Genomic DNA, 27996 nt, shown 5'->3' with positions numbered 1-27996 from the left:
CTCTCAGGCTCATATAGGGGCAAGAAGCAGGTGCCTGGCAGCCTTCCTTCCTTCCTGCCTTCTTTGCATCCTGACTTTCCTGGGATATCATCCCTGTGGGTAGGCCAGGGAGGAGTCACCAAGGTGAGTGAAATATGCTGAGTCTGGTCCTGAAGAAGGCTGAAAGTCTGTGGTTGTTCTCCTGACCGATGTTCACATCCAAATAATTCCACCTCATTCAAATATTCCTCCTCCAAACTTCAAATCTCACTGTTCAACAATGTGAACTCTTCAAGAAATAAATCAAGAAAACGCTTCAGGCAATGGAACGTAAAAAGGATTCTGCTTGTAATAGGATCCCAGTTTCACTTATATTCATGGATAATCTGATTCTTTTTTCTTCTTTAACTGGATACTTATAAGATAGAAAATCCACAGTGTTTCAGCTTTCAGGAGCTTAGTGGGAAGAGCCTATTATACTATAGGTAGGTATTACCCTCATCTCTCTTGCCAACCTCCCTGGTTGAAATAACAGCCTGAGAACAGGTCACTTTATATAAAATAATAACTGTGAGGGATTCATGGCTTTGCTCTTCCCAGATTATGAGCCCAGACACAAAAGACTGACCAAAGCAATGGAGCCTTTACAAAATCTTTCCAGAGAAAGGGCTGGATGTCTGAGCTGTTTTCCCATCCCAACTCAGAGAAAGATTTTTATGAGATCATATATCAACAAATAAACTTTTAGCTAAGCTATGGGAACAAAACCAAGTTATTTTGGCCAGTAATAACATCACAGTTGAGTGAAGATGATGCAGAAACCTGAATTTTCAGATCTTAATTTTATCTCATATTTCTAATACTCTTTGAAATTAACAGATGACATTCTGTCTTATTTTTGCTTTAACTTTATTTCACATTTAAATTTTTCATCAAAGACACATAATTTTTCAGTGTTGAAATCAATATTCTGTGATAACTTAATTCCATTTCTGGATGCAGCAGACCTAGATTCCTTTCTACACTAAATGGAAACAGAGTGCAGGGTATTTAATATCCTGTCATTGAGACAGTGCAGGCTGCTACTATACAGTGAGTAGTAGATGAGTTTTGAAAATTAAAATGAGCTGGTAAGGTAACAAAAGAGTAAGATATAAATATAGTAATTGTTTTTACATCTAAGTGAGGCCACTCTAAATATTTACAAGGTATTTGAATGTTTTGAACCATCTATTTTAGTGTAAACTGTGCAACCAAATCTTCATAGCATTAATACTTTGAAATAATTGGTTTTCAAATACTGAAGCAGGCAGAGCATGAAGCTTAAGACTGCAATAAAGACAAATCTTTTGCAATAAAGACAAATCAGACTTGTGTAAAAATCTATATTTTAAAAAGGCAGTACAAGTTCAGTGAAGCACAGCTCATCTTAAAAAACAGTCTTTGTCCTGTGTGAAAATATTTCTATCATTTATTATATGTAGAGCTTTTATTTTCATGAAAGGAATACCTTATTGCTTAAAGGAGGTGGGCATTCATAGCTTTGTTAGTTATAACAATCTACAGTCTGAGGCTGTCGAATTTAGGATATAAAGCTGTTTTCAACTTTATATACTATATACCCAAATAAAGTAAACACTCACTTGGGCTAGAGCAGAGCTTTAAACAACCTGACTACTTGCTTTCATAATCTGAATTCAGCACCTGTTATTGCTCCTTTATTGTCCAGTAGTATTCTGGGTTTTTCTGGGATGTAGTTAATTTTCTTCCTAGCATCTTGTATGAGGCTACAGCTATGATTTGTGACAAAGCCAGTGTTGGTAACATGCCACTATTTAGCCACAGGTCAATGGTGCTTGCCTAGAGTCAAGGCCTTTTCTATCACAATCTGCCCCAGTGCAGGCAGTTTGGATTGGGCAAGAGTTTGGGAGGGGACACAGCTGGGTCAGTTGACCCTGACTGGTGAAGGAGATATTCCATGCTGTATAACGTTATGTTCAGCAATAAAGCAGGGGGAGGGTCCTTCCAAGATAACCATCACTTGGAAAGTGGCTGAGCATCAGTCTGCTGGTGTGAGCTGGTGAGTGATTGCCTTTACATCATGTGGTTGTACCTCATTTTTCTTCACTAATTAAATGGTCCTTATCAACCCATGAGGTTTTTTACACTTTTGCTGCTCCAGTTCTCTCCCCCATTCCACTGTGGGGAGAGGGAGTGAGAAGCTGGATGAGGCTCAGATACCAGTCAGATTAAATGCACCACTAATACTGAATGCCTTCAAGTATTTCACTTCAGCAGAATATGGTATTCTGAGCTAACAAAGTGTATAGTACTGAAAGCTCCCAGCTTCAACTTTGATATTGCTGTCAATAATCAGCTTTATTCTCACAATATAAGAAACGTGTGGGCTAAGTATCCCTTCCTTTTTCTTTTCTCATTTTTTAACTCTGTTGACATGGGCACATATTTCAAGACTTTTATCTCAAATGTATTTCTTTAACCTAATCTGCCAAGGAGGCATGAGAAGGCCATGAATTTTGAGCATGCCATGTACTAGGATCAAAATGGAGGGTCCATGTACCTAATCTACACAGAAATTGGCTAGCTAGGCCTGCAGTGGCTATATAAACATCTTCATTTCAATGCTATCATTAGGTTACTCAAAAAATGGAGACTAGGGCAGAAAATGTGACCCAGCATTTTATTATACATACAGCATTTCCAGAGTTACTTTTAGAAATCTCTCCTAGTACATGATAGACTGTATTGCTCTTTCTCTACACCATACAGAAACAAACACTTCAACATTATAGGCAGTATGTTCATCAGTGGTCTGGAAGTAAGCATAAAATCATCTCTTGGTAACGTTTGCTGATAGCATGAAGGCCAGCAGAGTGTTAAATGGTGGTGATAAGTTGTAGAATACAATGCAGTAAGCCTTGCTGACTCCACAAAGTGCATTCTGACTCAGCTAACTGCACACTTATTCATCAAGGAAAAAGGGATCAAAGCCATACTGTCAGCACAGAGAATTTTGGCTTCTAATTAGCTGATCAGGGGTCATATAGGATGGGCAATTGAGTAAGAAGTCTCATTGAGCCCTTGAACATGAATGTAACAAGTAATAGTAATTATGAGCTACAAGATATATCCTTGTATATGGCATTGGTCAAGCTGATGCTGGAAGAATTCATCTAGTCCTGATGTCAGCATTTTTGAAGGGATATGGAAACACTGAAGTAAGTTCAGAAAACAGCCACAAAAAAGTATTTGCTTGAGGAAGTGGGGAAAATGCCTTCTGGTGAGAGACTTGGAAGCTCATTTGGTGTAATGTCTAAAGGAAAAAACTGGGAGCTGGCTTGATTCTTTAAGAAAAAATACTTAGAAAAAAACCCCTGGTTTTTCCTAAGAGACTCTTAATCTGCCTTTGAAGGACATAATTAGAACCACTAGCAAAAATCTGAAGGTACGAAAATTCAGATGACAAAAACTGAATTCTTTGAAAAGAAAATATTCTGTTCAAAATTTTCTTTCTTTGAACAGAAAAATGCTTACCTGTGAAAGGAGATTCTAAATGTCCCTAACAGGATAGGATTTCTTTGGTCAACACTCAAGGATCGCAGTATCATAAAGAGGACAGACTAGACCAACCCAAGTTCCCTCCTGGCTTTATGAATTAAGGAACCTATGTGCCTTAAAACTACAGAGGAATAGGAATCTCACAAACCTGTAGCTTTCATCACTAGATCAAATAGCACAAGCCAGGAAAATCAGTGCACATTATGAGAGAGAGCATGGAGCTAAATTGGAGGAATCATACTGGGGTGTGGTGCCAACTCACTTTCATAGTGAGGTCTCAGGTGAAATCTGAGGAACTAATTATACTACCTGTGAGTGCTTCTTTTTGTAATTGATGATTCAATGTCTTTTCCACTTCTGTTTGGGATTTTAAGTAGTGAATTCACTGGGCTTACATGCTGTTTTGGCCTGTCTTTCTATTCCTGCAGTTTCTAGCTATGATGAATTTCTCAAAATAGAGAGGAAGCCTGGCATCCGGCTCTGCTTAATGCAAATACAACTCAGAAGTGCAATTTTGCAAATGGTTTAAAGCAAAGCGGGCTATTTATTTAGCTTATTTGCTGTTTTCTGTGGGGAAAGCAGGACAAGTTGCTTTTTGAATTCTTATCTGTAACTTAGGCCCTATTCTTACCTCTCTTGTTCAATGCTAAATCCCATAATTCTTGTGGGATTGAAGAAGAGACTTCCAAAAGACAAACACTGTCACTCACTCTGGAGTTCTTTATCCATCTAACAAGTTACTGTTACAGTGCTACTACTTTTTCAGCACTGGGTGTTTTTTCCTTTTTTTAGTTAAAAAAAATGATTAATACTTTCCTGTGGATACTTACCACAGCATATGTTTCCTTACACAGTATTTTTCTGTTGGTAGAGTGAGCCTATTTTTCCCCATGTTTTATGACTCTATGAAAGCTTGAAAAATACAGAGAAAAAGTTAAAGAAGAGCTCTGAAAAAAGTTTGGTTACTTAACCTGGGCTCCAAATCTGTGGGTTCAAAGCCCATCCTGGAGCTTGAACTAGCAGAGAGTAACACAGTTTAAATACTCCCTGTTGGATACATCATTCAAGTGAAAATACAGACAATGGGTCTGGGTTTTCATCTGATGGAAGAGTTCTCTCTTTCCAAAAGTCTCCTTGCTCTCTACAAAAAGATATATTATTTTCTACTGCAATCCCAAAGATATGGATTTAAGGTAGGGAGTTTGCTTGCATTGTGGGGGAATTTGTCCTTAAGCCACAGAATAGTGTAACCTCTAGTGGAGCGTGTCCCAGTGCAGGCATCACTTTTTTTTCCCCCCCTTAATAATCACAATCCATTATCAAGGGTTATCATAACCAGATCAGTCTTGCTCAAGTTGTTATCTCTGTCCAGTTCCATTAGCACAAAACAGGGTTCTGCAGTGTACAAGGTGTTCTGACTCTCCCCTGCCCTAGTTCTGGTGTTTTGTTTTCCATACATTAAAGAACCCCACAGGCTTATTTTAAGACATCTCTGGCCATTGCAGAAATGAGCAGAATTTTTCACCACATGGGCAGGTAATTTAATTCCATATTTTATAACTGCTGTGATTTACAACTACTGTGATTTATAACTACTGTGCTGGAGTTACAATACTCAAACCTTCCTCATAAACTACAGTCACTGAAGCATCTTGCATACCTTTCAGATGCCTACAATGCTTCTAGGTTGGGTTAATTTTATGAGTTTTTCTGTAGTGGAAGTACAGAGAGAAGCATTTCTAAAGGCTTATTCCTCCCATCTGTTTATTTAGGAGAGGATAAATCGTGCTCTAGAGATACCTGTCTCCTTCTGCACACAACAGTGAACTTTGACTATGTGCTTGATGAATTCAGGGTTAAGTGAGAATGGGTCTATCCATTAATTACTAGCCTGCCATTTCTTATACAACCAACAGTTCATTGGATTTTTTAAAATAAAAGATACTGCTGCTTATGAAACTTTAGTTTTATAGATAGGTATGGCTCAAGGTTTTGCAAGAGCACCAGCAGTAGTGACTCATTTTGGCATTTGCAGACATTTTGCAAAAAGTGTTTATAGGAGACACAACCTCTGTAGATCAGATACCTCTAGACTTGGGTAAATGTACATTGTACAAAGATCTTGCAGGATCGATTTTAGGAGTAGAATTCTTCTGAGCAGTCCAACTGCCTGGAGTTATTCCTCTCCAATGAAAGTCAAGAGTTTTGTTAGCTTGAGGCTGGGCACAGAAATCTAGCCATATTTAGCTCTAAGAGAATATTTGTTTCACTGGTAAAGGAGACAGTCGTGAGGATGGCCTGAAACTAAAGGGAAAAAAATGTTTTGAAGTGGAAGGACAATTTAAATTCTTAAAGCTCTGCTTGTATTAGTTACTTCTTGGCTTCTAGTGTATGAAAGCTTCTTGGCATGTGCCCTGCCTGGGGTCGAGTGGGACGTGGGAGAGATTGTGCTTGGATGTCTGGAGTACTACCACTTGGGGGGGGAAATGTGTAGCATTCCAACAGATATAATTAATGACAAGTGTTGTTGTCTTTCTCCTGTGCCATCCACCCAATGGCTGCCTGGTGCTGACCCCTTGCTGTCCCGCTGACCTCTCCAAAGTTTATTTTAAAAAGGCATCCTTGCTTTCTCAAACTTTTCAGCTAGGCTTCCCTTGGGCTTCTTGTTCAGTGCATGCCCACAGACTATGCCTGTGTCCACTGCTCAGTGATCAGACACAAGTGTTTCCATTAGAGGGATGATTAATGGAAACTTCCTTGGGAATGGGAAAGGAAGAAGTGGGTAATACAAGTCAAGAAACGTGTTAAAGCTGAACAAAGAAACTTTGTTTCTTTGTTTTAAAAATAACTTATTTTTCAAGTGCTGCAAATTTTCCTTACTCACTTGGATCCTGCCCACATCAGTAAAATGCTGCAGTTGTTTCCACAGGGGTGGGCTTGAGAGAAGTTTGTGCTTTCAACCCACTTCGTAGTGAGTGACCACATCAAATAATTCCATCAGCTGAACTGGCTTCTTTGTTGGCAGATTTAGTAGATATGGGGTTTAATGCTGCATAGTGCAGGTGCATGGAATTTTCTACATCTAAATGCAAAGTAATAAAACAATGGCTGAAGAGTATAGAGGAATCCAAACTTGCTATTATGAGAGTGCAGCTGTCAAGTTACTCCTTACTGGTAGCATTCTCCAAACAGAAAACTGCATGACTAAGTCCTTCATTTGTATGATGAGGATCACAGATCCTGTCTGATCTCAAGCTTCTCCTCACGCTCTGCTTACCCTTTTCCAATTATAGGATGTTAGAGGCAGAAACCTGCTTCTTCCATTCCCCTTAGAGACCATGTTTAGCTCTTTGAATGTCCAGGGATAGGACCCACCCTGTCACCCAAAGCAACCTGCAGACTGAAGCAGCACAGCAGTGAATGGCCACAATGACTGATATTTTGCTGCTGAGGGAACTGGTAAAAAACATTAATTAGGGACAGAGAGACTAATAAGCTTGGGAGGAGACTAGAAGCTCTGTGCTGCTGCTTCCTGGGGAAAGCAGAAGGCTGGAGTTTCTAGCACTACCAAGTAGGACCTTCCACAATGCTTTACAAGGAAGAAGCTTTGCTGTTTTCTAGGAGAAATCAGAGCTTTTGTTGCTTCCTCTTTTAGTCTAGTGGTATATTAAGAGCTTTGAAGAGACCACAATAGAAAATGTTACCTTCCCACAAAGCAAACAGCATGAGTAGCAACTCTGCCTGCCAAACATTGCTGTTCATCAGAAACAAGCAGCTCTGACTACTTGGCAAGTTATTATTTAGCATGTGCACATCATATTCTCTACGGAGTCAATTTTTCAAGGCTAAATCTTAATTCTGTTGCCAAATCAGAAAAAACTGGGAAATTGCACTGTAGCAGAGCAGGGAAAGTGATGCATGGGGCTGGAACTGTTGTTTTCCAGGTCTGAAGCTCCTTTGCCATGTGTACAGAAGCAAATAAATTCATTCCATGTTTACCCCATCAGGCCTGGATGTGCCTGTGCTGGCTTGGATCTCCACGTGCTTGTGCAAAGGGAAGGCCTGCCCCTCCCCTGCATAGCAAAGGCATTCTGCTTTTGTGACATCTGGGCCACTGCAGCTGTTATAAGGAGGGGTTTGCTCTTTTTAGAAATTATTAGCCAAGTAAGCATGCTCTTTATTAAAATATTCAGTGTATGTTGTAAACTTGTAACTCTGATATAGAAAATATCAGCAAATGATTCCAAAACTTACTGAAGGCTTCTTCCTGTCCCTACTCCAGTGAAGGATGAGAGTTATATTTGATTGAACATGTAACTCAAAAAATACATTTTTTTTACTTTTGTATTTTGTCTTTAGAATTCATAATATTTTATATTTCATTATAAATATTGTAAGCTAAAATTGCATATGGAAATCATATAAAAATATTGGAGGAAATGATCTGACTTTAGCTCTTCATATATGATGAGCTTTGATGGAGTCATTGCAGTAGTTAAAACACAAGAGAGCTAGTGACCATGAAGAACAGATAGAATCTTTTTTCTCATTTCATCAAAAACACTGTTCATGTACAAATGTGTTGCAAACTCAGTGTGCAGCTGCTGGTAACACTGGTACCAGCAGAACAGCTTTTAGTCAGTCATGAGTAACAATGTAAGAAGCATGTATGACTATATGAAAGAAAAAACTTTGTGTAAATTCTGCAGAACACATTTTCTTAAGAATGAGAATTTATTAATTTTAATACAAAATATTTCACCATCTTCTTAATGAAGTGTTCTTTCACATTCTGTTAATTATAATAATTATTTGATTTTTTTTTTCTCCAAGATTGTTGAGTTTTTGTTGGTTACTATTTTTCATTTCTTCTCTTTATACAGAAATGTTTTTGCAACATTTGAATGATTGATATTCACTGTATTGCTAATTGTTGCATCCTTACTGGAGAAGGCTAACAAACTTTGTCAGTTCATTACTGCTTCTTTTGTTTTCTTTTGTATGATTAATGCCCATTGTTGATACCAAGCTACAGTTCAGTCAATTGTGGCTTAGAAACAAGAATGAAATGAATGTTAGGGAAGTATGAATTATTAACTGATTTGCAGGGGTGGCTGATTCTAATGAAGTGAGTTTCTTTACTAAATACATTTGAATATCAAATTCCTCTATGGCAATAGAGGAAAGAATAGAAAGAAAGAAAGAATGCCAGAATATTTAAAAATGGGCTTTCATTGTATCATTAGCTCCTTATTCCAGTGAAACATTTTTTTAGCCTCGTTGACTCTAAATTGAGTAGAAACAGGGCAAAAAATGGGTATGTCATAGACCCCACCCACCTTCAGGGCAGCTGGGTTACTCCACTGCTTTAGCATCCTTGGTACTGTGTGTCCTGAGTCTTGTGAAGCCTCACCTAAATGGTGCACAGAGGTTTACACTTTCTAGGCCATATTTACAGAAAGAGAACTGGACCCTTTCACATCTCTTCTTGGCAGGTACATGTTGTTTTCAAGTCTAGAACAGTTTGCTTCCAGATGATAGGCAAGGAGCAAAACTACAGTTCTGAGATAGAAATGTGGTCTACAGAAACCCTGTATTTTACTGATACAATGGAAAGGTTTTCAGCACTGGATCTTCTCATTTGGTGAGTACTCCATAGGAAAAAATATGCTGGTTTGCATATGTATTTCAAAAAATGAAGATGAATATATCTATATAACAAATAAGGAGGACAAAATGATTTTCATAGGGGAGCAGGTTGAAATACAAAAATCAGTTAGGTCTATTAAGTATTTTCCTTTATGGTTGGTCCCAGGCTCACTTTTGTTTAGCTGAATGTGTTTTGCAGTGTAGTAAAAACAGACAAGAGGGTCTGTCTCTTGTATCCTTAGTGCAGGGATTCAGTTAAGTTCTTTCTCTAAGTTTTAAAAAAGTTTTCCTCATTTACAGGGAAAATGAATGGTAAGTATGAAAGTATTCCTTACTGATGGCTCTTCCAGGGACTTGCTTTATTTTTTGTTAGAACTACTGTAGTACTATCCTTTGCAGACTGACATTGGTTTACATCACAGTTTGGATGATCTTCTCCAGTTGTATAATCACAGACCAGCATGGGGAGTCTGTGGGTGGTTTTAAGAGATTTTCTAGGTTTCTTTGTTCCAGGAGTTTGGTGTCCAAACATTATATGATTTGTTTATACTGATTTCATTGTGAAGGAAAGAATAAGTCTGATCTGCTCTTTACTGTAACTCGATAGCATGACAGTTATCTCAAGCATGGCTTCAGTTAGGTCTTATTTGTGCTTGAGGAGCATTACAGTCTAATATGCATAACATTATATGTGTATTTTCTCTGCTTCTGGTAGCAGTATTAGAACTCCAGTGTTTCCTTCATGCTCTGATTTTATTGTTTATGTGACAGCTAAAATTATGAAATTCTTAGAACTAACTGAGACTGGACAAAGTTTTACAATCTACTATCATTTAATTTACATAAGTATTTTATTTTTGCTTTTATTCTGAGTGTATTGATTTTAGCTAACTTAATTTTCCTCTGTGGTGGCACAGTAAAATTGCTTGTATCCTGATCCTGGAAACCTTCTCAAAGGGTTTGCATACATGTGCAGGCTTATTGGATCATTTGCATGAAGAGAGCTTGAATACTGAAGGATTATTATTATTTATCTTAATAAAATCTTTTATTAAGATAGAGCTGTGTATTCATTAACATGCCTTATACAGAAGAATGTTAAATGAAACAGCATCCTAAGGGCTTTTCTTCTTCTCTGTGGTTGGATAGTTGCTAGTGGTTTCCATGCTTTACAGAGTAACATAGACTTAGGAAACATGAACTCTTCCCTCAGCCTTCAGGTATTAATAATTACATGACACAAGACACTGTCTAAATACATGTGCAGCTGTTTGTCTACCTTCACAGATAACCAGAGCCTTTACATAACAAAACTTTGAAATAATAAGGATTGCACAGAGAAAGGATGAGAAGGAATATTATTGCATCCTACCTTTTAAAGAAATCCCAAAAAGCAGAAGTACTTTTGCATTTCCTGCTTTCATAATTTCTGAACTTACTGCTAAGGTACCAATTAGATAAAGAACAGAAATTATCTAGGGAGCATAGGTTGATCCTCAGGACAGCTTAGTAACTGCTGTGATCAACCTGTGGAGTCAGACTTCTCCCTTTCTTTGATCCATGTATGCTGACTTACTGGGGTTTTTTTGCAAAAGCTGATTCTTCCCTATAACTGATCCTAGAGGTTAAACTATCAGCTAGAAGGTAGGCTATGCAGTTTGTTGACCTAAAGGTAAGAAATTTGAAATCTGTGTGTCTCATACTCTGAACAGTAGTGCTCACATCTGCACCATTGACAAAGAGGACAAAAAGGAGAGTCTCACCTTCACCCACTTCTCTGCTGGTCACCTTCTCAATGACAACAGCAAACTCTGTTCAGACCTCTGGGAGAGCTGAAGGGCCAACTGTCTTCAGAAGAGGACTGTATGTTTGTAGGTATCAGCTGAGCAAGCTGCCAGGCCTCTGCCTGTGGTCCTGGCTTTGCAGATGAACTCCAGAGAGGACCAGGAGTTCACCCCTAGGCTTGGAGTACATCATTGCCTGCAGGTAGCTCCACACTCACCATGTAGCTTTCTCAGCTCATTCTTCAGAGAAGCCTGTCTGTCTCTGTCTGTGAATGCTGTCTCTGATCTTAATGCTGAGTAAAGAAACTGAATACTTAACTTTTAGACCTTTGATTTTATTCCAGGGAAGTGCTGTTTAAAACTTCACTCTTACAGCGCCTAATTTGTAAGCACCTGAATTTTTTACTGAATCTAATCCTGACAGGTTATTTTGTAACTAGCAAAATTTTGAGTTAGCTCTTTTTGACAGCTGTAGTAATGAATTTTAATAATAGATGCTAGGATAAAATGATAAAATAGCCGTTAGCAGATCTTCCAGACTAAACTCCAGCTGTTCAGTAAAGTTTTTGGACATGTATCTATATTTTTGACTGTAACTGTAAATGGAGTAAAAGCAGGTCCGTAGATACAGAGCTCAGTTAATCAGAGACAAGGAGTGTCTAATCTTCATTAGTGACCTACTAGTTGGAGAGGCTCCTGAATTTAAGACGTTCTTGAGGAAATCTGGTTCCTGCTGTCTTTGTTGAAGCACTTTTTGAAATACACAGTACCAAACATATACCACTCCTACCAGAAAAACACACAGGACAGCAGTCATGGAGATGACTGAAGGTGCCTCTTGCTACTCTTTTTATCTTTCTACCTGTGCAGTAGCAGACTGAAGTTGGACTTAATGACTAAAGCACATCCAAGTGAATGAGGCCAGTTTCTACTAATCAACACACAAACAGCAATAGAAGCTGAATCTGGGGGTAGATTTGGCCTTTCTGTTAAAAAGGAGACCTGTAAGCAGTAGAAAATATAAAATAATCCAATAAAAGTATATTTACCACTTCAAAAATGCACACGAAGGTAGCTGCTACTGATTTTAAGTGAAGACTAATCCTTCATCTCAAGACACAATTGCTAAGAAATGCTTGAATTTGTGTGTAAAATAGTAGCACTGGACTAGTCAGGAGGAAAATATGCATTATGGGGCTTTCCTGCAATGGTGTCATTTAACTTCATCACTGGAGTGATGAGCCACTGAAGGCAGATTAGTTTTTTATTTCACTTTAAGGAAATACCCAAATATCCTCACAGGATTTTGAGGTAAAAGGAGAAGCAATGAAGTCATATTACAGCTCCTGTATTGCAAAAAGGCAGGTCAAAATATTCTACTTAAAAAATAAATAAATAAATAAATAAATAAATAAATATATATATATATAATATAACCTTGAAAAGGCACAGGAGGGACAGAAACAGTACAGGTTTGTTTTTTGCTAGAAAACTAGGAGTTTTTCTTTCCTGCTTGTTGTATAATAAAGGCAAACTTTGGGGCACTTGAAAAGTGCCTCTCATACCTGAGATAGAGACTTGAGTCAGAGCATAAGGCTCAACTTCTTGTTTTCTTTACTAAGGAGCGAGACAATGTACAGTTTTCATTTTTCCACCAGCTTTGGCAGCATCTTCCCATTTTTCAGATACTGCCAGAACTCTCAGACACAAATGGTAGGTTAGAATTTATGCATCTAATCTAAATTTTAAAAAATCGGTAGAAGACTTCTTTTTAACAATTAACCTTTTCACTTGCTTCCTTCTGTCAGAATATGTGATACTTTCCATACACTAGCTCTCAAAAAAACCTGATTTTATTTTGCAGTTCACCTCTAATTCCAAGCACTGAGAGCTGAGAATGCTGGACACTATGGGCTAGTAAGGAATGTATAGGAGCTTAACAGCAGGAGCAACAGACTCAGGTTAAAAATTCAGTGACCAGGAACAAATGTGCCTTTTATTTCATCTCCCAGCTAAAATCCTAGATACACTTTATTGGCTTTAAACTTTTCTCATTTAGTAGAATAATCTAAGCTTAGTGTTTCTTCTTAATCACATCCACTTAAAATGGGACATATATGGCTCTATAAATTAAGCTAGCACAGAAGTATTCTTTGTTTAAAGGACTTGGAAATTGCTTGACAGTTCACTATTAAATGGTATCTGAAATACCTGGAATTTTCCCTGAAGGAGGTTATGCCTCTACTGAAAATGACAAAATCAAGTTTAACCCACAAGTGATGGAAATGTACTGCTTGATTATCTCAAAGTCAGGAGCTAAGTGTATGTCCAAAAACATTGAGCTAAAGTTTCTTCAACATGATACAGCAGCTTAATGGCAGGGTCACCTTCTTTTGAATAAGACAGATTTTCTTATCCCACACAAGAACACATCAAGAGTACAAGTATTTCCATTCACTTTTAAATAAACTAGAGACGTGTTGAATTTTTCTCATAGATACAAATCAACAAGTATATATATGGATGTGGCACACCTAACAGTCATTAGTGCAGTGGTTATATTTTGACTGAAGAGTCTATCTTGGACCTAAAAAGCCTTTTCTCAGAAATCATACATTCTCATACAAAGTTTTTTTCTTAATTTAGTATTTTGTGAGGAAGAATTTTGACCAGCTCTCCACTAGACTCCTAGTTGAATGTCAGATCCAGCTCCTCACACATCCCCCTGAACAAACATGTACAAGTCTCCTCTTTAAGGAGCAGCAAGATCTGCAGCATCCTTGTAATACTGAGGTACTTCTCAAATTTGGGGTCCTGACATAAAAAAGGCTGGAATGAAGGATGTGGTGTTGCACATACCCAAGTGAAGGCAGGGAGCCAACAAAATGCTGTTGTAATTACAAGTGAACATTCTTGTATCATAAAACTGTAAAGAAAAAGCTATAAATCAGAGCTGGCCTGGTGGTCCCTGGCAGCAAAGTGCAAAAGATTTGAGCTCATTCCCTGAGCTAGCCAAGAGTGAGATCCTCATGGCAGCAGTGGCTCATTCCAAAGGGAAGGGCATTCCTCATGTCTCCTGAGTGATGGTCATGAAGCAGTGATTTTGGTGGGAGTCAGATCCAGCCTTCAGCCCTGAAAAAGTGATAGACTGAAAAGTGCTGGCCATTGTGAAAAGTAAAGCAAGCTGTGAACCAGAGGAATTTTTGTCTTCAAGAGAGTTTGTGTGTGTGTTTAGGAGCCTGCTGCTTTCAGTGTTAGGTTTGCACTACTGTTCAGATCCCAACAGTGGATCACTTGTGCTTGAGGACACAAGATTGTCCTTTAATTCAGGTAGTAAGTTTCATATTTCTGTACACTCACTCTGAACACCAAATCATGCTAAAAGCTTCATATAGACATTAGAAAAATGCAAAGAAATTAAGTAATACTATCCAAAATGTCACTACTGAAGTTCTCATCACTAATGAACATGGACCCAAGCTTAAGCTTCAGTTATAAATGGGTTTTTCTTTTATCCTGGAACATTCTTCCTCTTTTCAGATGTCTCACAAGGATGCAGCTCTTTAAAAATCATTGATCTGTCTAGATAATTTACTAATTTCAAAAGTAACTAAGTAAGTAGCTGGAAGGTAGGAAAGTATGAAAGCTGCTAGCTCTGGACAGTTTTCTAGAGACATTCTTTAATACAAACTGCATGTGTGAATATTTCCTGTCTCTCTGAAAGATGTGGCTTGATCTGTGCCTACATTTACAGTTTGTGTTTGGAAAATAAGATGATGTACTGTTGTTAAAATAAAATGAAATAAAAAAAATCCTAAGGGTGTTCAAGTGATTACAGCAAAACAAACCTCAAATTGACAGCTGCACAAACAGCACTTGCACAGCAGTAGTAGTCAGCTACTAAGAATGCCCAGTTTCCCATCAGACTGGTAAGAATTTGTAATTAATATCACATTTGGGGAGTCTTCTCTAATAAACCCACAATTTAATATGCTAACTTGATTATGGAGGAGGTAAAGGAGAGCAGACATAAATCCAGTATTGTTTTGCAGAATATGTTACCTCCCTGTTGATAGCAGTAAGAGAGCAAGACAGAGGGTGTTTTCCAGTATCAGCCCCTACAGTGTTTAAGAGGTGCAACCCTGAAAGGTGAGGGGCTCTTTCCCAAACAGATGTGACCCCCTTCAACTCTGATAAACTTCCCAAAAAGATGAGGGAAATTTGTACCCCACAGAATGTGCTCAGCACATTGAGGGATTGAGTTAGTAATGTCCCTGATAATTGTGGATACCTCATTGTAGGAGTTAGTTTTTTATTTAAATTTTTAAAATAGGAGTATACACATCTGTCTTTATACCCAGCAGCTTTTCTGGCCCACAAGAAGTCCTCTGTGAATTTTCCCAACTGAGCTCAGTGGGATCTCTGTCAGCTGCAAGATTTATGTCATCTTTTTCAGTCCTGAGAACTGTTCCTTAAGCTTTTCACATCTGGATTTAATTGGAAAGACATTAAAAGACATTAAGTGTGCTGGAAAAGCATATTTTAGAGAAGATCTTTATAGACACTTCCATTAAGGGAGCTGATGGTTGTAGGTTAAAATGGGATGAGGATAAGTCATCAACAGTTAGCAAAGACAAAATTATATTACAAACTACTTGAGATGAGAAGTTTGTCCTGTACCTCTTGGGTCTTACTCTGCTCGCACTTAAATCAACTTTAATTAGGAAAAAGATACCAACTGATGCAATGAAAGAATAATCTAAGATCAGAATCAAAAACTTTTTCCTTTTGGAAACACTCAAATTTCTAATTACATGCTAAAAATAATGCTTTTAGCTGTCAATCTAGATTTGGTACTTTGTTGGACATACATGCACACTTGTAAAATGAGACTTGGAGGATGAAGAGGGGGGATTGGTCATTAGGGCTCTGAGAGTGGAAGGATCCTTCTCTGAATGCCACTGTGCCAGCGCAGGAGTAGAGTTTCACAGAAGCAGAGATAGGATACAATTTAATCCGTGGGCTTCATTACAGATGTTGTAATGCAAGAATCTACAGCCCTAAACTCCCCCATTGTTCCAGCTACAATTTGCTCCTTGAAGAAACCAATGGCCAATGCTTCACATTAAGTGTAATCTATTGCTTTTTCTTCAAACTGAAGTTTCTAGTCATGTTAAGAACTGACAAGCACTTAAATTTAAGCTAATGGACTCAGTATGAGAGAACAAACATTCTTTCATTCTAAAATTGCTAAAACCAAGGAATCTGATATTTAGGAAATTGCTCCCATGTCTAAAGCAAAGTGTATGGTCTTTAGACATAAAAATATGTCAAGTTTAAAGAAAAAAATAGGTCATTTTGTTAAACATTGTGGGGGGAAAAGTACTCTTTAGACTATTTCGACAACAAAAAATTTTGTGAGAGGCTCTCACCAGTCATCTTCTCCTAAAAGGGAGACTTTTTCTCCACTATGTCATAGAATATGTTTTGCATTGTTGATGACAGCTTGATGAGTGATAGTGATAGGAATGAGGCATTTGAATTAAATGGCTGCAGTGCAGACTTTTAAAATTTTCTATCATTAAATACCTTTATTTAGAATTTCCTTCTTTCTATCTTGGCCTATGACAAAATGCATGTAAACTAGTAAAACTGATTCTTGCTTTTATTGCCTGACCTTGGGCCAGCCCTCTCTGTGTTCTCTCTCTTTCATTTCCGTCTCTTTTAAAACAGCATTAATTAAACTACCTCTGTTCCTTAGTGACACTTGGTCTCATGAAGAAGAGGCTATTTGCAAGGAAAGCCAAAAAGTACCTAAACACTAGTGAGTGTGTTTTACAAGTTCAGTTTACTACGTGAAAGAGTAACCATGTTGATGCAAGTATTGAGTAATACTTGATAGCTTCAACTTGTTGTATACTGATTTTGGTGTGGATATTTGGGAATTCATAAAAATCTTTTAATATCTAGGTTTTTTTGACCACTCTGTATGAGCAATTACCTAAGAAAATCACTTAAATAACAGAATAAATGCTTATATCTCATTAATTTTGTTAAAAGAGTTCTAGCTATTTCTACATTACTATGTAGGTAGGGCCCAGTCCTTCATGCGGAATAACAGTCATTTATGTATTGATACCTGTGTAGTGAAGGCAATGATGTCAAAACCAGGATGGAACTGTGGAGGTCAGATAAATGAAGAGGATTTGTCTAACACAGCATATTTTAGAAGTCACTGTAAACTCTTACACAGTCAAAGATCTCAGTCCACATATTTAAAATCCAAAGGTCAAAATCTCCTGCAATACATACAGGCAGCAGACTTGCAAATCTATTGCAGTGATGTGGAGAAATGCCTACAAATAAATAAATAAATAAACCAACCAACTCATTCCGAGAACACAGCTGACAAGGATATTTTCCAGCCATCAGTGATGAGAGAGTGATTCATGGCCTTTTTTCAATGCTGGTGTGGGATTTTGCCTGAGGATATGCATTCTGCTGTTTCCAGTTTTACATTTGAAGCTGTCTTTCTTAAAATCTCCTATAATTTTTTGTCTGCAGCTCGTCAGTCATGTTTGAGTGTTGTCTTAGTTTATACACAATTTAAATGTCTATCTAACAATACAATAATTGGCCATCTAAATACTCTCATTTGGAAATCTCTAATTACTGAAAGCCTCTATATTACTTAAATGTCTACCTCCTTCTGGAAGTTAGTGTTCAAGTAGGTTTTGTCTAAGGATATAAAATTAGAAGCAAGATTAATTTAAGACTAATTGCTGTCTAGTGAAATTCTGTTGTATATATGTAGTGTAAACACTTGGAAATTTAATTTTAAAATATTTTCTCTTTTCTTCATAAGTAGGCTGTGATGATGCATGATTCTTTCTGTATTTGTTTTTGGAATTGCAGCAACTGAAGGAAAAATTAGAAGTCTCGAATTTAGAAACAAATTTACTTTAAAAGAACTTCCAGAACTCTAGACAAAATCTATAGCAGATACACTGAAAACATACTGAAAATATCTGATAGAAGATTTACTTAACTCTTAATTCTGTTTTAACTATTTAAGATTTATTTTAGCTTCTGGTACTGGGGCCCAACTTTCACACTTCACCATTAGAGGATGTAGACACAGCTCAGTACATTCTGGCACTGAACCTGAAAGCTCTTTTGAGATGTTCATGAAGAAGCATCAACTTACTGGTTTCCTGCATAAATTGTCATGAAGGCAAAAGTCTTGGTAGCATTGGAGTATTGCCCCTTTCAGCTGGGAATATGTGTGTGGGAGAAGTCTGAGAAGATGCAGATTAAAGAACAGTCTGAGTCCCATATAGATCCTTTAGCAATCCCTTCTTCTCTTATTCCTACCTGCAAGTACGAACACAACCTAAACCTGGCAACTAGACTGACCTCTCCATGCTGGATTAATCTCTTATATTCTGTTAACTTAGGTGTGTTTGACTTTAAGTATCATTTATTAAATCCTCTTTATACAAAAGCATACCTTTTACTAATTTTTAAATAGGTGCTTTTCAGCATGCTTTTCTCTCTTTGTGACTCTCTTTCTTTGTGGCTTTATATCACCATTAAAACAATAGAATTGTCTCACCCCAGATGATTATGCAGCTCTTTCTTGGGCTTTAAGAAAATGTTTCACCATTTCTTACTCCTGGAATTATTGCATGGTCTCAAGAATGACAGTCAGATTTCTAGTGTGATGGTTCATATGGAAAATAAGCCATGCCCAACTGACTCTACTGTTAAACAGTCTCTTGAATAGATGGAGTAGGTCTTTTGAAGATCAAAAACTATGGAAATAAAGTTCCATGTTGAGTAGTGTCTTTCACTCCATGCACTTCTCAGCATATTAAGAGGCATGGAGGAATGAGTACATGTGTCCAGTAAAACTAGGTGGAAGAAGGTGACATGCATGCTGTTGTTGATAGAAACTCTGTTTAATACATTGGAAAAATTGTTCAAGAACAGTTAATCCTTACTTTAGGATTACCCCCAGAAAGCTGGCAAGGTCAGGCTGTACATGGATTGTGTGTCATTTAAATTCTGGCTGCATGAGTTGCCTGGAGGCAGCATTAACTACTACGTGGGACTTGTTCTAAGCTACATCTGTGAATCATCGTTCTTTGTTTGAAAATAGTGGACTCCTCCTATCCTCCAAGCTCCTTCTCTTGACAGGTGCAATCAGTAGCCTTAAGTGTAGTGCCTATCAGGTGACTATGTCTTTGTGCAGAGATTAATCAGTTTGGAAAATGCTATTTCCATGTAAACTACATGAGTTAATCAGATTATAGCCCTGTGTTTTTCATGCATATCATAAACAATATGAGGAAAGAGCTTAAAGTCATTTAATTAAGGTTTACACTGTGTGCTGTGAAAAGCCTTTCTGAACTTAATATTCAAACAGATTTTAACATTGGTTCACATGAAATCTAATCAACTGGAGAAACAGCACATTGAAAGGAAAGCGATGAAAACTCCTAGCAGGAGTTATTGCTTGCAATATAGTAAATTCATTTGCAACAGAAGCTATGGCAAAAAGGGATTGTTTGCAATACTTAGTTTTTGTTTAGCTTGTATGTAGCCAATCTGTAAACAAATCCAAAAGAATTAAGTAGGTATGTTAAGGAGTCAAATTTTATCTACTTTATGTGCATGTATGTAAGTCTACACAAACAAATATATCTTCTCTGTGTGCATTTCTGTATGTATGAAATATTGAGTGTGGGGAAGTTAAAGCCAGGTGGAAACTTAGTCAAAAATTTCTTCATGTAGAGAAATCAAAAGCAATCAACAAGAAAAATAATTTGAATACATACAGATTTAGATAGTTGCTCAGTTTTGGGGCACTGAGCCTTCAAAATCACCTCCATAGCTGTAATATTGTTTGGGTTTTTTCAATAACCTTTAAATGTGAAATTAAAATCCATATATTAAAAATTCATGAAGTGCATCTCATTACTGATGCAGACAGCTTTGCTGCAATGTTATTGCACAGCTGACATTGCCTTTTGAGGCCTCAATAGTCAGGGAGAGGGAAAGAAACTCCTTGATTAGGGGGACATTTTTTCTTTTGATTTAGAAAACAAACATCGATTTGTTTGCAAATACTATCAGTTTTCCTCATGCTCTGCTGTTTTCTAGGCTTTTGGCTTGAAACTAAAATCCAGGACTAGAGTCTGTGATGGTAACCTGGTATGCAAACATGTTCTCAAGCCTAAACTTGAGCAACAGAGACTTGTTGATGCATATGGCATGTGACTACAAGAAACATGACCACAATGAATCATTTGACTCAGCAAACTCAGTCCTGAACTAAGACCCAGCTACTAAAGACAGTAAAATCTTGTCCTTCATGACCTTCTCTAGACCCTGACAAGTCAGTCTTGCAGTTTCTGCCCACAATTTTATGTCTTCAGAAAACACAGATTAAGGCCAAGCTGAATATGGGGTGTTTTTTATGTACTTAGAAAATTGATGTTAGGAGGCATATCGCCAGTGAACTAACAGTATGAAACAGTGTGTTTATTAGGATTGTCTCAGACCTCCTTGGTAAAGTCAACTGGAAGGGTCAAAGAGAACAACAAGCTTTTACAATTTTCAGTTTCACGGAATAAGCTGAAATGTAATATAGATTTAAGAGGAAAAACACAAACCACATACTGTGTTAAAACAAACGTGAAAATTTTATGGTGAGGATGTGATCATAAATGCATATGGGCTAGTGGAGTGGTTGTCTGCTGTTCTTGCTGGAGAATGATCTAATGTTACTAGATTGTCATTATAAGACACTTAATCCCCAGAGAGAGAAACAGGAAGAATATTTACAAGTTTCAGTGCTATTTATTAATTGCCAATTGACTTGAGAAAAGCTAAAAAATGACTGGAAACATCCATCCCCATCCTGATACACACACATACTAATAATGGAAATGGCAGCCAAGACAAACAGCTAGCAGTGCGGTGCATCCTGTTGGCATTGTATTTTTGGCACTGTTGTAGCTACACAGAAAACAAGTGATACAAGAAATGTGTAAGGACATCTGTTCTGTAACCTATGGGGCTTCACTCACAAAACAGTTGTAAAATCTTCTGGGGGAGAGAAAAATTTCTCTGTATCTGTGCAGATGCACTATTGTAAGAAAAATATCAATGGAAGGAAGTGTTGAGCCTTTAAAAGAGGAAATTGTTCACTAGATTCACTGTCAAATGTTCATTCTTTTCTTTCCTTTTCATTTAACCTAAGTTATCTGCCATTCATAAGTTATATTTAAGCCAAGTGGTGTAAATCTATTGGGAGTAATAGAATTGAATCATGGATTAAATTAGCCTGGTGTCTGCTTGTAACTCTTCTTCACTGCAGATTACTTGAGCTCTGTGTTGCTCTGCTGACTATTCAGGTCACAGCCTCCAAGCTACCAGCTTCCTTCCTGAATCCAGCATCTTCATGTCTGTCTAGGGGCATGATGGGGAGAGAAGAAACATTAAAGACATCTATTAAGATCCAAAGTATTGTTTACTCACCTGCTTCTCTTAGCTTGCTGATCCTTCCAAATACAAGCAGGCTATGGGAGTAAGAAAAGGGGGAGTTTTTAGTACATTGCAAGGCTCTCCCTACCATTTCTCTACTCCCCTTCAGCCACATCCCATGAATGGACCTTTTAAAAAGGAAATAAACTTTCCCAAAACTCAAATCTTGTTGCAAATTTTGGGATATAAGTAATTAGGCCTCTCCCAGCGGTAGCTTATGAAAAGGAAGACATGGTTCCATGAAAAAGAAATCAGACCTCATATTAACCTGGAACAAATTAGGAAACTGGAAGTTAAAGAGGGACTGTGAGGTGTAGGAGGTTGGGAGAACCTGGGGAAGAAAAACTTAGCCCTGGGAGCTGCTGGAGTCCTGGGTGGGAGAGCATTTAGGAGCTGGAAAAATGCAGACTTCAACAGTGCTGACAAAAATACCCTGACACCTGTAGCTGGAAGATCAAGGATACAGGCACAGGACTGCTTCTCTATTGACTCCTCCCTCTGATATTTGGGTTCACAAATGCAATAAGTCTGAGATTTTATCTGTTATGTCATATTTCAGTTTGTGAAAGGCATGGCTTGAAAAAGGGTGAGATGGTGAAATGAATCTGCACCATGTTACAAGCATTAGGATTTGGAAGTTGTGTTGGTATCACAACATGCTTATCATTGAACACCTTGAATCATATTTTCATTTTACATGTTTTCTCTAATTGTTCCATATTTACTTTATTGACACCCATATGGTCCCAAGCTCCCATTGACACCAAATGATCCATGCTTATAGGCAAAATGTTAATTTTTTTATATTGTAGTACTTCTTCCTTTGCTGTTAGAAGAGAAGAAGGGCTCACTTGATCAGATTCTATTAAGCTAGTGGCTTATATTCATCCAGGAAGTTTCAAATCAGTTTTCCTGGAAAACAACCCTGAAAGTTGTTCTGTAATTCTGTAATTTATGTGTGATGCCTTGCAAATAGTTCTGTGAGTAAAACAGTAGTAAGTAACAGAGCTACTCAGCAATTCTAGAATTCAGATGTTTGTGTTGGTCTAATTAATCTCTTGATGATTTCGGGGTTTCAGTTACCCCTAATTGAGACCAGACTGTTCTGCAGATCATATGATCTATCTGTGATTTAATCTTGAATGAAACTTTGCTTGGCTCTACTTATAAACTGTGATCAGGGCCTTTTCGTCCAAGTCATTGTACAAACAAATAACCTGAACACAAAGTTCTTCCATGATAAGTTTACAATTCACACATCAGACCAGGAAGCTAAGAGTGGGTATGAAAAAGTAAACAAGGTGGGTTGAGAAACATATGAGGTAGCAGTTTAACTGTATGGGAGGAGTGGATGTCTTAGCTTCCTTCTGTCCTTGCAGTGCTACCTGGAAATGAGCTTCGGTTTACCATACATAAGAAGGAAGGAGATTCTGATAGTTTTGCTAATGTGCATCAGGGAAAAAAAATGGATGTGAGAAGACAGGAGATTTGTAGGTGCCAGTCCCTACCCATTGGATTCTTTCTCACAGTTGCTTACCCATGACCAGTTAAAGTACAAGGAAGCATAGGAGCCCAAATTCACTCCCCTTCCTCACATGATGAGTCTTGCTTGCATTGTGATGAAAAGGACCTCTGGGAGACGAGAAGAGATAGACTGGGATGAAGAAATGTGTTGGGTTACTGGAACAGAAAAGTTAAGAGGAGAGTAATTGAAAACCCTCATTGCCACTGGGGGAATTATTTGTGATGAGTAATGATTTTGCTGTTCAGTCAAGATCAAGGATGGAAAGACAGATGGTGGTTAGATCTTACAGGAGTAGAGAAGGTACACATGAAACTTGTGAAGGGACACTGTGAGGTGGTAGAGAAAGAACTGGTATGAAGAAAGGAAATATATCAAAACATCAAGAAAAACAGAAGAAATGAGGAAAGAGAAAATTCTCTCTGGGGAACTCAGTAAGTGATAAAAATGAAAGATCCAGTAATGGAATCTCATACAGGGGCTCAGAACACACGGTAAAGGTGGAGGGGACTGTAGGTAACAGTGATAATCTGAGGTTTACCAAGAGACTTTATAAAATGTTTAGCAGGTGGTTTTTTTGGGAGGAGGGGAGTGTGGCGGGGGGGATCAGGGCACAAACCATAAGATTTCACAGACTAGAAAGATTCTACTTTCATGCATTATGGGTGGGAGTGCCTTGTACAGCCTTCTGAGGCTTTAGCAGCTAGTCATTACTATAGACAAATATGGGACACGTGGTCTTTTACTTTGGGGCAACCTGGCAATTTTTGTGCTGTTATTCATCTCACCAAAATACACATTGTCTAATAATATTTAAGTTGTATAAACATACCTTTCAAGCGAGGGAGTTGTTGAGAGAATCCAGGCAAAGAATCAGTACAAAGGCAAATCTAGTACTTCATTACAATGGCAGCTCCTGTTCCTGGCAGGGTCTCTGCTCTCTGAGGGAAAGGAAGATAGAGACACAGATTCTTTCTGTCCCAACAAATAAGAAGAGAGCAGCAATTGTTGCTTCACTGTGAACAGCACTTTAGGACCTCCAGTCAGTTCCACTGCTTGAGGTGCTACTTTAGGGCACAATGTCTGTGAAAAGTCACCTTTTCTTTCCCCTGTGATTAGCTCTGAATACATCTCAGAAGGAAGTGATTAAAAAGCAAAATCCATTTTGTGGTTCTGCTTTACATTTCACCTTCTCAGCAGAACTGACCTCAGCTGTTTTATTGTGCTGGCTCTATTTTCAAAGTCAGCCATGTGATGTCAGAGAGTTTCATTATCAACCTTTTCTGAATCAATTACAAATATATATATATATATATATATATTTAACCAAAGCAGGTAGAGAGAAAAGAGGACGGGGAGCTTATAGTAGATGAGGCAGAAGTTGGTCAATGAAGAATGCGCAGAAAAATGTTAGATTAAAAGCTGACCATTCTTCTATTCCTGATTCTCCCTAATCATCCCATATTGGCTCTCCCTGATTAGCACATTTCACTACCTGTGTATAAGACATCAGGCTGTAACATTGTTCCAGATCTGACTTTGGACTGCTGGTAGTGTCCTGCTGACCCTCTTCCCACTTCCCACACCTTGTGCAACCATCTGCAACTCAAAAGTTTGTCCATAATATCTCTGGGAAGTGTGGGGTCTAGGAAAGCACATGGGGAAGCTGGAGAGACTTCACAGCCAGAAAGCCAAGAATCTTAAAAGTTTATCCTATTCTTCATGTAAGTGATGAAGCTTGCATCTACACAAATGGGAGCCACTCATATGCCCAGGAAGGAGATATCTTCAATCCATACACAAACACAGCTGTTTATCATGGAGCTGTTGTGCACCCACTCTGGTAGCGCTGTAACCTAAATGGCTTCAATCTACAGGAAATTCAATGAGTCTAGAATATCAAAGCACACACCTTCCTTCATTTGGTGCTAACAGAATTGTGCCAGTGGGTTTTTTGACAACTCATTTTTTCTTTAGGCAGCATTAAGTGCCTTGAAACAGTTTTCAGAACAAGGACTGGATCCAGTGGAAGGAGCTATGAAAGTTGAGAACGGATCACATGAAAAGTAAGTACCATTTAAATCCTCTGCATTTTAATGCCTGTGTGGCATGGTAGATAAGAAATGTTAATTAAGAGCTTAGTTGCCCTTTTAAACCTATGCAAAACTATTTCCTCTGGAATTTACATACAGTTTGTGACAATTTGAGAGGATAAACACGATTTCAGGTTTACTGTTACTGATAATGTTTACTAATGAGCTATGAGACAGTGAGTCCTGTGGAAATCCTAAAGAAAAGGATTTTCCTTCCATTGTATGGACTCTGTGTAAGTAGCATAACATGATTTTTGTCAAATGTTTTGTAGCCTGTAAATAAGCATAGCTATCTGCCAATAAGTCATTATGACTGCAAGCTGAATTTTACCTCAGAGAATTTAAAACTTGAAAGTTCTTTCAGGTCTTAAAAAACTCTGATATGGAATATTAGCTTTAAGTAGTAGACAATAGAACAGGGTTTCACACTGGATTTTCAATTATTTAAGAAAGTGGGATTGTCCATCCAGTAAAGATATTTTTCCCAGCTGCTAGTCTGTTTATGTAAGAGAGTAGTCCTGTGTTACTAAATAAATTAGGAAGTAATAGAATATAAGAAGTGAGACTAAAAGTGGCATTTGGAATTTTCAGTAGATATATTGTGGCTATTTATAAACTAATTTAATCAGAAACATTTTTTCATATGATCTCATCAGCATAGTATTTGAACATAAATATTGTTGTTTCACTTTAAAATGTTACCTTCCACAGTGACCTTTGAATCTCATGTGCCATCTGGTAATAAACATGTCTTAAAGATGTGCAACCCTGGACCTTACCACTCTTGTTAATGTATTAATCTTTCAGACAAGTCAAGCATCTGGGAGAGAAAGCAGACAATAAACAGACTAACTCAGGCACCATTGCTCAGGACTGCAAGGATTCAAAGGCTGTCGTCTAGGAGCTTCCCAGCACCCACGGCTGCCACTGCATCCTTATAAACCTGTCAACACGCAATAGGGTGTATGTGTACAAGGAAATGAATGACTAATACCATTATTTGAGTCTTATGTGAAGACAACACTATTCTAACACAAGAGATAGTATACATGGTACTGTTTATTCAACTGTGGAAAAAAATAAAATTGAACATTTCCCTTAGAACTCAAGATCAGAGCATAACTCAATTGCCCAGAGGCAGAAGAAGTCTGATCGTGTTACTGGAGGTTAAAATAACAATGAATTAACAAAAAGCGTTAGGAAAAAAAAGAGGAAACTTTACAATTGATTAATATTGAGGAAAACAAGTCAGCATTGGTTCAGTTATACAATTTTTGTAGTGTAGTTTTAAGTTCAGCTTACTGTTTTTTAAATAATGCTTGAATATTTTAAAATTAACCAATGACAGTGCTGTGAGAATTGTAGTTGTTGTCTTCATATATAGTCATACAGCTTATCTTTTTATGCAGACATTATGCATTCTTCATTCTATATGAATATGTATGACTTTAAGATGCACTACTCAGAGTTGTATGCAAACAGAAGTTTAAATCTTGACAAGTATTTGCTTAACATGAACAGATGTTAGTTATGATCATTTTCGATATACTCCAGGAAAAAGGCAAATATGGTATTTGATTTTCCTTGCCATAATCAATTAAAGAGGCGTCTTGCCTCCAAGCAACATTTTCCCCTTCAATTCTGCTCTCTGTTGTGTGAAGCACATCTACACCCCATTCTGTGTGTTGTATCAACCCACTGTTTGCATCAACTGAGTGTTTTTAATCTCTGCATTCGGACCAAGAGCAAAAGGGAGGACTGCAACCTTATCAAGCCAAGGGTGGAAACTGTTGATGTAAAGATCATTCTTTTGTGAAAGGAGTGGCAGCAGAGATAAGACCTGTGGCTGCTCTGTACCAGCATATTTCTTTTAAGTGTGTGGCCAAATGCAGTAAAACCACATCAGTTCATGTGTACAATGGCAGTGTCTTCTCTTTCTTTATCACTCACTAAGAGAAAAAAAAAAAGGAAAAGAAAACAATTAAAAACTAACAAATGACTGGCTACCACACTAGAACCAGGTTTCAACCAAGCTTTCCCCATGCCACCACTTTCTACAAACGTACTGTGTTAGACCAGACATGCTGGTATTTAGGTCATTTATGTATCCAAAATACAGATTATTTTATTTAATGCAACAGATAAAGCTTAGCTGCATAACAGCCATGACAACATTGCACAAGATTGTAGAAGCACGAAAACCAGAGATCACAACTCAGTGACTCATGCAGAAAAGCAGAGGAACAGCACTGTGAGGCAATGGTGCAAGGTACAGTGGCATTGATTCACCCCTGGGATGGGCTTTCAGGGGAACACGCATCCTGCTCTCACAGAAGCAGCGCTTGAAGTCCTTTTTTTTTTTTTTACTTCATGTTTCTCATGGGTATGATTCATTCTCAACGCCGGCAGATAAGGAGCCTTTGTTCTACAAGTTTGAAGTTTTCTAGGGTCTGACTCCATAAAAAAGGCAGGAACAAGCTGAACCTTTCAGTTCCCACAGATTTCCAGGGGCGTTTGGCACCTGGCAGACTCAAGTTATTCAGGCAGCAGCACACAAAAATAATTAGCTCTTACACACCACCTTTCTCAGGGATATGTTATCTGCCTAATTGGCAGCTGGAGCAGAAATTCTGCTCCTTCAGCTCATCAGACAGCTCACACACTTCAGAAACAGCCTCAGTCTGCACTTTAGCTGTACCTGCCAGTACACAGGTTACAAATGGCATTACTGTCCCCTGTCATGGAGAACAAAAACAAAAGGAAGAGACCATTCCTCTGTCCTAAGGGCAAGATACTGTGATTACTGGGGAGAATGTGACAAGGACACTGGCAGTATGGT

The 27996-nt window shown here is 37.9% G+C and overlaps 1 protein-coding gene across 2 annotated transcripts in view; it reads left to right on the top strand.

The window, feature by feature from the left end:
• The window catches only part of STAU2 (staufen double-stranded RNA binding protein 2), a 167106-nt gene extending 139617 nt beyond the window's left edge, over positions 1–27489 (top strand). The window contains exons 13-14 of one of the 2 annotated variants that reach the window (XM_083861260.1): positions 25042–25130; positions 25965–27489. In XM_083861260.1, coding sequence (XP_083717386.1) covers positions 25042–25130; positions 25965–26058 — 183 coding nt within the window. In that variant the 3' untranslated portion in view covers positions 26059–27489. The remainder of the gene's footprint in view (positions 1–25041; positions 25131–25964) is intronic. The other variant, XM_083861259.1, reaches the window with a different exon arrangement.
• The last annotated feature ends 507 nt before the right edge of the window (positions 27490–27996 follow it).

Source organism: Zosterops lateralis (genome assembly GCF_965231275.1).
Source record: "Zosterops lateralis genome assembly, chromosome: 1".
Classification (NCBI taxonomy): Eukaryota; Metazoa; Chordata; class Aves; order Passeriformes; family Zosteropidae; genus Zosterops; species Zosterops lateralis.
This window is presented reverse-complemented; position numbering and strand designations above follow the sequence as displayed.